The sequence below is a fragment of the Phlebotomus papatasi genome, chromosome 3 (genome assembly GCF_024763615.1).
Source record: "Phlebotomus papatasi isolate M1 chromosome 3, Ppap_2.1, whole genome shotgun sequence".
Taxonomy (NCBI): domain Eukaryota; kingdom Metazoa; phylum Arthropoda; class Insecta; order Diptera; family Psychodidae; genus Phlebotomus; species Phlebotomus papatasi.
The window spans coordinates 69,157,696-69,170,292 of NC_077224.1; the positions used below are offsets into that span (position 1 = coordinate 69,157,696).

Sequence of the window (12,597 nt, forward strand, 5' to 3'; positions counted from 1 at the left end):
GGCGGAGTGTGTGCGAAGCTTGAATGCCTTCAATGACTCAATCATTCTTAAAGGGTTAATGGATATGTTTTAGAAATCTCTGCTCCTTCTTAATATATCTCAAAATTATTATTTTTTTACGCAAAGAACAACCAATTTATGATACATGTTCAGTTTTCTTTAAAAAAAATGAAAACACTAACTAAAATTAATATGATAGTGAAGTGATCTAACGAATTATTTCTTTAAAAAAAAAAGTACCGTTGGGTTTGATAATGAAGATTGAACGTCCTCCTGATTTTCTGATAAATTACAAAATTGAAGCTTAAAGTGTCTGCAAAGCACTTTTTTAATGAAAAATAATCCGTTTGCTCACCTTTTCTACACCTTCCGGCGGGGTTAGCAGCAGTAAAGAAGTCAGGTCTTCTTGTGAAATATGACCCCTGCCCATCTACTGTGAGATGTGTCCCTCCAATCCAATGTCCGGCGCACGTCAACCTCCCGCCGGAACAGAAGCCGCACCCGTGCGAATTGTCCAACGGTCTGGGTCATGGACTGTGCTGCACCACGGGTCAAAATCACACAGGTGAGTGATTCGCAGGAAGTCCCCCGTGGTCATGAAAAATTCACACCGATTAATTGCCGTGTCTGACGCTTCTGTACAGCACAAAAAACCCAGAAGCATCATCATTTGCACCATCATGGAGCAAGGGAGGTGAGTCTCGCGGAGCTCATGTCAAAGGCCAGGGATCAATTTGTAGGGCTGCAGCGCCGAGCACTTCTGGCCAAAGCGCACAAAATAAAACCCGGAAATCCAGAGTTTGCACACAATTCACTATTTCATACCAATGATCGGGATAAGAAGAGAATCAATGCCATGACAGATAGGGCTATGCAGGAAGTCATCGCTAGTAGATTGTTCCGAGAAAGGTGAGTAAGCTTTCTTTATTTTTCTTATTATCTATTTGAATCATATAAGAAAAGTTATAATAGTGCTCTTAAAGTTGAATTGACTATGAAATTTATTATCATATTCGTAATATTATACAAAAATCAAAAAAAAATATTTTTTTTTATTTAGTTCATTGAGATCGTTACACAGAATGTTATAAATTATACTATGAATAACTATCTTTAAGTAAATAATAATCACAAAAATGCAAACAAATCAGGAACATTTCCATTATTATAAAATTCCGTTTTTTTTAAGAAAAAATAGAACTTACACTGAGAGAAATCTGAAAAAGTTAAAATAACATTCCGGAAATGTTAATTTTACCCTGCAGTATTGATCCAAAATCGGTGTAAATATTACCCTTTTTAGGTGTATTATGGGTTAAAGGTACCCTTCTTTATGCTAATTTTACCCTTAATAACGTGTAAAATTAACATTAAAAAATCTTGATATATTTTTACACCTAAAAAGTGTTAAATTTCTGAGGAAAAAATGTTAATCGCACCCTGTTTTTTTCTCAGTGTATATAAAGCATACTATCTACTTTCATTTATTTCATGAAAATATATATTTAACGTCAATCAAAAAATATAATTGTCACTATCAAAACTTTATTCTTCATTCGAAAAAAAACTCACGAAAACAATGCAATTTTTGCAAGATAAATGTTCAAGGCGAAAAAGGAATTTAAACACGAAAATTTATTCTTTGCAGAAGAAAAATTCTAGAGAAAATACAATTTTCACTAAAAAGGGACAGATAATCCTAACCGGCTTATGTAGGTGAGATTCTTAACGTGAGCTAACTCGGAGTGCATGCAAATTCGATTTAGAGCTGAAGTTGGGAGACGCCATTCAGTTATCTTGAATCAAATTCGTGAAATTATACAAGTTTTGTATTTGAACCAAAATGTCAAGGATTTGGATGAACTGACAGAAAAGTGTTATATGGGTGAAATGTAGACCAGAATGTTCTCTATAATTTTGCTGTAGAACTTGATCTCATCGATTAATCAGAAGCCAAGATAAGCGAGGTTTTTTGTTTCTTAACTCGTTTTTTCATCCAGAGTGCCCCAAGTGTTCATTTGTTGAACTTCAACTAAATCAAAGAATTGTTGTATTTTGCGGGACTTTTCATTTAAAACCCTATTTTAAGTGTCTTGGTGGAGTAGAGGCAGTCAAATTGGCATCTGAGTGATTTCAAAGCGTTATTATGGGAAAAATCAATTTTTTCACACTTAAACGGCAAAATCGGACAGATTGCATTATCTGATCGAAAAATGATGTATGGACGAAATGTAGAGACAAATGTGCTCTACAATTATGTCGAAGTAATCATCAAAATCGGTTTAGCGACAGTCGAGATAATTGAGGTTATGTGATATTGAAATTGGTTTTTCGACTGTGGCGCCCCTGGTGTTGGTCCCACGAAGTTCAAATATTTTAGAAAGTTGCAGCATTTGGTGAGATCTTTCGTTTAAGCCCTCATTCATCAAAATCGGTCACATAGAACCGGAGATATGATTTTTTGAATTTCGTGAACTTTGACCCCTCATATCTCCGGTTCTGTTCTAACCACAGCGCACATATGCACCATTTTGGAAACGTCCTAGACTGGACTACAACATACTAAAATTTCATTAACTTGCACAATGCCGTTTTTGAGAAAAGTGACTTTGAATTTCGATGAATTTTGATGCTATCACAGCGCCACCTGTGGTGACTTTTTGAACTTCCATCTGAAAGTGCTCATCGAGACGAAACCAAAAAGGTAAAATTTAGGTCGCTATGTTAATTAGAACCGGAGATAGAGGCCGGTCAATGTTCGAACTTTGACCCCTTATAGCTGGGGTCAGGGGTTATGGATCGACTTAAGGTTTTTTTTGTTTGATAGGTATAATCAACGGCTACAACATACTAAAATTTCAGTCCGATGCACAATGGAATTTTTGAGTTATTTAACTTATAAGATTTAAAAATCTTCTTTTTAAAAATAGCGCCCCTAGCGGTGGTTTTATGAACTTGTGATGTTAGAAGGGGAAGTGGCATTTCACGAGAGCTTTCCAAAATAAAAGTTAAATTCTGACAATTAGAACCGGAGTAATGGCCATTTTAAGAAATTTTTTTTGGACCCTTATAGCTCGGGTCAGGGGGGTCGGGGGACCTTAAGTTTGGTATTGATGGAAAGCTCTAAGGCCCAGCTATAACATACTAAAATTTGAGCCCGCTCGATGCCATAGGTGCGGAGCTATTGAGAAAAAAAAAAAAAAGGGGGTCTTCAAAATGGCGGAAGGAGGGGTGGGGGGTGGGGGGTCAATGCACCAAGTTGCAATTTTCACCCGATATATAACCTTTGCCGAAAACCGCAAGTCGATATCTTTTTTAGTTTAGGAGTTATTAAGCTCGAAAGAGCGGCCGGCCGGCCGGCCGGCCGGGAACGTAAAATAGCCACATGTATATTCGTGATCAGGAAGTGCTGAAACACATTTTGGCCAAGTTTGAGGTCGATCGGACGACATGAAATTTTGTTAGGATTATAGTAGGTGAGATTGTTAAGAATCTCACCTAGTATGAATCTGAAAAACCGCGTTGAAATTCAATGCTCTATTTTATTGCATTGTACTCTCTACAGAACGAGCAATGCAAATCAAATGTTCCTCATACTATTTTAACTGAAATTTGTTTTCCTTTTGTTTTAGAAAAAAAATATATTAGGGTAAGTGTGCCAAATTCCGGCCAGCTTGTAATTTCGGCCACCTTTTTTGTTCCTCGAATATCCATGAACTTTTATATTTTACGTACTCTAGAGATTATACAATGCAAAAGAATAACAAAAAATGTAGCTTCGGCAAACGAGATGACGTGAAAAAGATATTGGAAGAATTCCCGAAGGGCAAGGAACGATGAGAATGAAGGTGGCCGAAATATTACTCAAAGCTATGTCTATATTTTTATTCATTTTAAAATGTATTAAGAATCATTTTAGAGTAAATAAAGACGATAAACTGTCTACAAGGTTCCAAGCAACACTCTTTCAGAAGAAAGAATAAAAAAAATCAATTTGTATTTAAAATATTACATTTCAAACTTGAAACTTTGACGCTTGCATGCAACTATGCCGAAATTTGGCACACTTACCCTATCTCGCTACGTAAAGGTCTAAAAATTACTTTTGAACGACTTAGATATATAATTTCCACTGAAATTCCCTTGGTAGTCATAAATCGAAAATATGTTGTATTAGTTATGCTTATTTTTGAGTACCTTTTAAATATTGTCCATGAAGATTTTTCGTACATATGCGAAAACACCGTTGAATCATTTCTTCTAATGGTTTTTCAAGGTCAAAAGATAAAGTAGCTCTAGAAAGCATATTTTCCAATCGATTTGGGAGAAGTTTGGGGTTATCAGAAAGGTCTTGGAATTCCTGACAAGTACAAACGAGTTTTAGCCGTTTAATCGGATATTTATTTGGAACAGTTTATGATTCAGCTCAAATAGATTGTTAACTTGCAATAAATTTAAAAATTGACAAAATAGGAAATTCTTTGAAAATTGCTCTATCTCATAAGCATGATGCTCCTTGAGTTGAGCAACATCTTCATTTATCCAAATGATTTATGAATGATTTATTGCACATCAAACTCACTAATTGAAACATTATTTGAAGTGATGTTCACTTGATTTATTTGACATCGGACTTTAGGTTATTGATACATGTGAACTAACCAAAAATAGTTCCACTAAATGTAGAAGCGTCACCATCAATTTCAGGGATAGCAAATTACTATTTAGGGTAACTGTATCAAATTTCGACCAGTTTGCATTTTCGGCCACTTCGTTTTTTCTTCAAATTTCCGTGAATCTCTAGTTTTTTCCATACTCTAGGACTTACTTAAACAATAAAAAAAAAACAAAAAATGTCGCTTCGACGCGACGTATGAAATAATGTGAAAAAAATTTTGAATGAGTTCCGGAAGGTCAAGGAATTATGAGAATCAAGGGAGCCGAAATATTACCCAAAGCTATGTCTATAAAAGGTTCCAAATAACATTCCAAAACAAATAAAAAAGAAATTCACTTTGTTATTAAAAATATTATATTTCAAACTTAAGGTTTCAGCCCTTGCATTCAACTGTACCGTAATTTGGTGCAGTTTTAATGTAAAAGTAATAAACATGTGTTTATAGATTTTGGATTTAGCTAATGAACGATATTAAACATTTCAGGAATTGCATTTTGTCTGGGGACGTGGTCTATTTTTCAATATAAAAACACTGGTATTATTTAATATTATTATTTTAGTGATTTATTTGATATAATCCAATTCCTACATAATTTTTAAATTCCATATTTTTCAATTTATCGTTTTGGCTTAAAGTTTTGCTATCGTCCATAGTTCTCTCATTGTCTTTCTGATTTAACTAATCTGACTTCTTGTTGAAGATTTGCAACGGTTATTTTTTTTTTAATCAAAAATCACGAATCTAATTAGTTATAAGCTTATAAGTTCTTAATGAGGCGTGATTTAATTAGTTAAATAAAGTTCCTTGCAATAGAATCGTATATGTTGCTTGCTTAAATTTTATTCCCATGGTAATTGGACTACTACTTAAAAAATTACGTCCATATCAATCTTAAACTGAACGAAATAAATGTTAAACTTGATATTTAAATCCCATACTAAGACATTATAAATATATCATTATCATTTACTTGGGTAAATAAAAATATACCATCGTTATGCGGATGACTGCACTTTTTTCACTATTTTTCAACTTAACCCTTTAAAATTGGGTAGTTAAAATGAAAGGAGGGGGGACAAATTGGTAAAATTATTATGTATTGAGTTGTTAATGAATGGGTTTTGCGCCACTAGCATAAATTTTACAAAATTTTACTATGTTAAAAAAGTCAAGAAGAACCTTTCATTTAGGAGGGAGTGCGAGTACCTTTTGAACTTCTAAATACATACTAAAAAATTAACAATTTCTAATAATAAATGACGCTGAAGGTCTTCACATCCAAGGGTAAGACGCTCGAGATCTACAAGATGACGTAGTCATCATTTTGATTTGACGTTTCTGTCCAGTATTTTGAGTAAATATGAAAACCTAAAGCTCATCCTATTGGCCTAAAATTTTAGTATGTTGTAGCTGGTGTCAAGACCTTTTCATAATATATCTATGTTTCGGCCAAGGTCAAGCAATTACCTAGATATAAAGGCTCAAAGTTTCAAATTATGAAATATTCATATTTTCACGTTTTCTATTATTTTATCGATAAGTTCATATATTTTCATCTTCACAACTACAGTTTATTTACGATCCTTAAATAACAAGATGTTATAAGTAAAAGCATTATTTTCTGTTCCTTTGTTAGTTAGATCTCTTCACCTAGCGGTAACGCTGCCTTTTTGATGATAATTTCAATAAAGGAAGAGCACCATAGTTATGCATTCATGAGAGTGGTAAAATTTTCAAATTGAAATCCCTGTATTCAGGCAATCTCTTGACCTTGGTCGGATTATTTATATGTTCTGAATAGGCTTTGACATCAATTACAATTTACTAAAAAATTTTAGTTCAATCGAATGAGTTTATTGTTTTGACAGTTATTCAAAATGACGAGCAGACACGTAAAATCAAGATGATGACCACGCCATCTTCCATATAATTTGATTAATTTTATTCAACTACCTTTGTAATACAGTAGAGTCTCTTAAATTCGAACGCTCGGGGGGTATTTTTGACATTTCTCACCTCCCAAATTCGAACGATTTTTTCAAAACTAACGAAATTTGTGTGAGATTGAATTGTACTTTGAATCAAATTCCCGTACTTTCTCACAAGTCTTAATGGTAACATACTTCCTTTTCATTTTACACGACCATAATGTATGTAAACATTCAGGAAGAAGCACATAAATATGATTTTCATTCACTAAGAATACGAACTTTCTAACATAACCTCACAATTGACATTTTGAATCCAAACGGCGTTCGAATTTGAGAGATTCAGATTTGAGAGACTCTACTGTAAATCATGCGTTCCTAAGAAGAAAGTAGTGAAAAAGTATTTTAATAAAAAATTTTAACAAAATCTAAATGAATTGATCTAGTGAAAAAAATTAGAATAATTTATCCAGTAAATTACTGTAGCTGGAAAACCACTTTTAAAATTAGGCTGTCAGATAATTTCTTCGCCAAGTCGGTTTTTGGCAAAATATACCTATTTATTTGTTAGTGGCTATTAATGAAAGTGTCTTGGACAGCATGGTGTAAAGAAACCCGTTACGACGGTATGTACTTTCATCATCATTAGTAAAGTTATCAATATAGTCCAAGAGATGCAAAATTATGCATTAAAAGCGTATAAATGATTAAAAATCTCCACTAACTTTTCAATAGAAGAATTAATAAAGATTTGTTTCAATTGAAAAGCGAGAATTTTCATATCTCGACCTTCAATTTCTTTGGCAAAAGCATCAAAATGTTCTACAAAATTATTTTAAAAATAATCAAGAGAGAACCCATGTATTAAAGCACTTGAAAATTTATACAATATAGGGCTTACAAAAGCATCCTTCTCTTTAGTATCTGATCAATAATCCAATTAACGAGATGCAAGATTGAAAATATCTGTTGTTTTGTTAAGTTGTTTCAAAAGATCCAGTAGAAACAACTGTTCAATTTATAATACAGTAAATTGAATAAAACAATTTTGTGACCACTTTGAAACATTACGATACCCTTTTGATTAGCACAATTCTCTTATTTGCTTTCAATTGCGGTTCTTGGAATTTTGGTGAATGTTTCATCAACAAAAGAGCTTCTTTGTGAACTCTTCAAACTATTTCAACAATTTTGTGATATGCAAACGACTGGTAAATTAGGAAAAATTGTTTATAATTTAATTGAAATTTTTCATGTAGTTTCCTGGTGTTTTTTTAACTGAATGATTTTTTTCATTTATTCTATTTTTTCGGTATTTCAACACAATAATTGTAAAGAATTTAAGATATTTTTTTTAACAAATGGTGTTGGTGATTTCGTAATGATTGTGATTTTTCGCGCAATTAAAGCTAAGAATAGATTGGTGTAAAATATTAGCTTTAACACTAAACCTACCAAGACCCGGTCAAATTGACAAAAATGACGGTTTAAAATTACCACATATTTAAACGGTACAATGTCACTATAAATATTTATGAATTTCATAAAATATGCATGTAATATGTTTTTCAGTGTTTAAATTTTAATTTTTTGCTCTTTTCCAAGACAAATTTGTTGAGTATCCTACCCTACCGCGGTTTGTCATTTGACCGAAACACGACCGAAGACGTTCGTAGGTTTAGTGTTAACTAGAACAATCAGATACAACATATATAAATCACTACCGCAAAAAATAAAAAGAACACTGTTACTTTTTAGGTGAAACAATCATAAACTACCGAGAACAAATCTATTAACAAGAAATTAATAATTAAAGTCGAAAGAACATACCGAACTTTTGTGATTTTAATGACATTTCGATGATTTTTCGATTATTACAGAATTAGATATAGAGAATTTTGTGCACTTTCAAACCCCTATTTTATCCCAAAAAGTTTATTCTGAAGATTTTCCAATTTTTTTTTTTTGCTTTGTAAGTGACGTTTTCACGATTTTTATTAAAAATGTTTGTAAAAGATTGGTATTTTTCACATAGGGGAGACTGTGGTAAAATTTGTCAAAACGAAAATTTCTATATTCACTATTTTCTAAAATAAATGAGACTGAGGCTTGAAATTTTTATTAGGGAAATGTTGGCATGATTCGCACAGAGTGAACCTTCAGGAATTTTAAGTGTATTAGTAACATTTTCTAACTAAGAATAAGAATGGCGTGTTGCTATAAAAAAGAACATGTTTTGCCTCAAAATATGCAATATTTTCCCCAAAATTCTCTACAAGTTCTTTTTTGTTATTATTTATAAAGTTTGTATAGTATTAAACTATATTTACATTTGACTTTAAAAACAGCATGGGAAAAGTCAAAAAATATGTTCAGCAATCCGTACATCAGTAATGTCTCTAAAATTAAACGGAAAATAAATATTTCAAAAGCGAAAATGTGAGTATTTTAATCTATCTTGAATGTCATACGTCATTTGTGAAAAGTTTCACTTGGAGTATTAATTTTTATTAAATGAAAACTTTAGTTTAGTGTAATATTTGAAGGCTTCTACCTCAAAATACCTTGGTGCTAAAACTTCCACTAAAGTTGTGAAAATGTGATAAAATAATTTTTTTTAAAGCTAATGGGTGGTATACACAGAAACCGGCTTATTTGTTAATTCTTTAATAATTAAGGAAACCTATGCACAGAAACCAACTTACTTATTTAAAGAATAATTTCTTATTAAAATGGCTGTTAAAGACTTCATTCTTAATTAATAAGTGTTTCTATTAGTTCCTATGCACATGACTTGACATTTTATTAAGTATTCTAATTTTCGATTTATAAACAAAGTCTTCGAGAGAAGTTTGTTACACTTCATCGTCAAATTGAGTAAGAAAAATATTTAGAATTGATCAATTTCATTCAATTAATTGCAATAGACTTAAGTAATCTTGTACATTTTTATAGGTGGATCACATTAAAATAAAGCAAAAAAAATTGATGGAACACTAGCAAACTTTCAAATTTTTTGATAATTATATGAAAATAAACTGGGATTGGCTCGCAAAAGCAATTAATTTTATCTACATTATCTAAAAACTTGAAATTTTAAGAAGTTCTTTCAAAGATTTAGTGAACACATAGAGCTTATTTCATTTTATTTTAGAGTCAGATGTCTTCAGATTATATTTCAGATTATATTTTTGTAACTTTTCTTTTTTATCTATATTTTTTCAATCTTTTTTTTTAATATTGATCAGTTATTTTTATTTATGCAAATGTTTAACCATTATTTCAATTAATTTATCAATATTTAGGAATTCTTTGATTTTTTTGATCTAATAATATTATCTGGCTATTGATTAGTTTTTTATCTATACTGCAGAAAATTCTCAAATTGTTACAAAACCCGAATCCGCATTTTCTTCTACAAATTAATTACAATTTCTCCGCAAAATCCACAAAGAAAATAAATCCTCATATATAAAACTTAAAATTCTCAATATTATTACATTGAAAAACTATAATAAACCAAAAAAGTGATATCTTGAATGTTCGAATGTCTTAAAATGTTCAAAATTCTTTTAAAAAAAAATGAAACTTTTCAAGGTTTCTCAATCATAGTTCTGTTCTTTTAGCGGTGGATAGAGGAAACTTACTGATTTACGTAACAGAGCTTTCGGAAAGCAATTTTTGAGTTTATAGCGTTTGTAGGTTTTTTAATTGATTACTAAGTATGCCTAATAAATTAGCTGTTATTGTGCATACTACTCTATTTTTCATTTAAGCAAATTTTCTAGCATCCATATATTACAATAAGAATTAAAATTGTATCTTATCATATAATCAGATTAATATATAAATATATTTGTTCCCCTACATTAATCACCTAGGTCTTAGGCCTTAGGACTATTTTAATCGATATTCTGTCTGATAAAATAATTAAAAAATATCAAACTACCAATAACTTAAAAGATAAACAATCAACAAATAACGGAAATGGACTACAAAACACTTAAAATCAAATTAGATGTTATTAATTTATTAACATTAAATGTAAGACAATTCAAGACAGTACAATGCAATAAATAAATTACCAAGCGAACTTAAAAAAGATAAATAGAAATGTTTTAATTAAAGAAATTAAAAAGTTATTGTTGGAGATGCAGTAGGAGGGATTGCCAATGCCAGAGAATCGGTTGCAACAAAGAAAAATAATGAATTGTTTAGTCTTAAGAACATAAATAGGTCAATTAGGTGTCGTTTTGTTCAATAGTTCCTCTCTATTTTATTAAGTCCATGTAAAATTGGAAATAAGTGGCTTTTAAATTTTTTTCCTTGATGAATTAAATTAAAATAAACATCAACAGAAATAATAGTCTTCTTCAGAAGCTAGAAAGCAATTTATTTCACGAAATTATTTTCAATTTTAACAGAATAATTTTAAAAGTTTTCATTCACTAGAAAATGTTTGGTTTTAAGAGCCCACAATCATTTATGAAATTTAGTAGAATCAAAATGAAATGGTAATGTTAGAACTAAATATAAAGCGAGTGCGGTTGGATTAAATAAAAGCATCTTAACTAAGTTCCCAGAGCTTCTATCAACTGGCAAAAATAATCTCACCCTAAGGGCATATTCACCCAAGAAAAGTGCCTTGTCTGTTTTAAAATGTCTGTTGTTGAATCTTATGAGCATTCCAATATCCCAAACTCATTTAATTTAGAATAAAAATCTATTTGGTGAATTTTTCAGTGAAACGTTATACAAAATTCAATATTGAAAGCTTTAAATTGAATTTTATGGTCCATTTTGGGGATGCATTTGAGTAACTTTTCTCAGAGAAAGCTACAATGTCGTCTTAGATGGAATTTTTTTAGTTTTCCATAACTGCTTTTAAAAAAATCAAAATTGATTTAGGGGAATGTAGGCATGGTTCGAACAGAGTGAACCTTCAAACAATGTGAAATTTCTCTTTATTTGCAAAGAGCTGACTTACCATTTCTCATCTCGTCTAATGAGCTTAATAATTATCTATCTTATGGCTAAGGAATGACAAGCTAGTTCTTCGCAAATAAAGAGAAAATTTGCGTTGTTTGAAGGTTCACTCTGTGCGAACCATGCCAACATTCCCCTACAATTTATTTTTTGGTGAATTTTTCATTAAAAATAAACTTTTCAAAAAACTCGTCTGCAAAGAGCATTTTCCAAGAAAAAGTTCTTATGTTGCCTTTAAGAAGTTCTCAACTACATCAAGATTAATTTTGAATTTAAATAACAAACACACCATAAAGTACATTTTTCCACAGAGAATTTTTTGGTGAAAATGGTCTCGTAGTTACAAATAAAATTTTCGATGCTCCGAAATATAAAAAAAATCAATCTGAGATTATCAAGCTTAAACCACATAAAAGCAATCAATAAACGGATTTAAACAGCATTTATGGTGATTTTTCAAATACAGTCTATAGCTTATTTTTGGTCTAAATACATTTCTTCTTGGAATCCTAAAGGTCAGACACCATTTCCACTAATAAATCTTTTCAAGTCTATGAGAATGTATTTGTACTTCTCTTTATTTGTCAAAATCATCCAAATCGGTGAAGAAAAGGATCAAAAAACTGAATATCCTCAAAGAACCTAAGTGACGATTTGTTCCTATAAAATATCTTTAAAAGAATTTCCAGAATTTCATTCATTTTAAAAGTTATAATATAAAAAAGACTAATATTTAAATTGTTTTTTGCGCAATGTTTCGAAAAAACTTTAGTCCTTTGCATCCGTAAAACGTTTTTTTTTCTCGCAGGAAACTCCTACAAAAGTAATATAATCAAATATCAATGGATTTCATTGTTAAATTTGGCCTCGTTCTTAGTGCTAAGATCCTGGAGGGGAATTCTGTAACGCTCTGGCAATGCAAATTGGGTTCGCATAGGAGAGCTTTTTCGAAAATGCGATTCTGAGATTGCCATTTCAGCTCACGTGGCATTGTCAGAAGTCAC

At 31.2% G+C, this 12,597-nt stretch overlaps 1 protein-coding gene across 2 annotated transcripts in view; it reads left to right on the forward strand.

Annotated features, from left to right (window-relative positions):
* LOC129808122 (chorion peroxidase) overlaps nt 1–12,597 on the forward strand; it is a 48,441-nt gene that overhangs the window by 4,158 nt on the left and 31,686 nt on the right. The window contains exons 2-3 of one of the 2 annotated variants that reach the window (XM_055857870.1): nt 386–565; nt 645–909. In XM_055857870.1, coding sequence (XP_055713845.1) covers nt 386–565; nt 645–909 — 445 coding nt within the window. Of the gene's footprint in view, nt 1–382; nt 566–644; nt 910–12,597 lie in introns of both variants that reach the window. The other variant, XM_055857869.1, reaches the window with a different exon arrangement.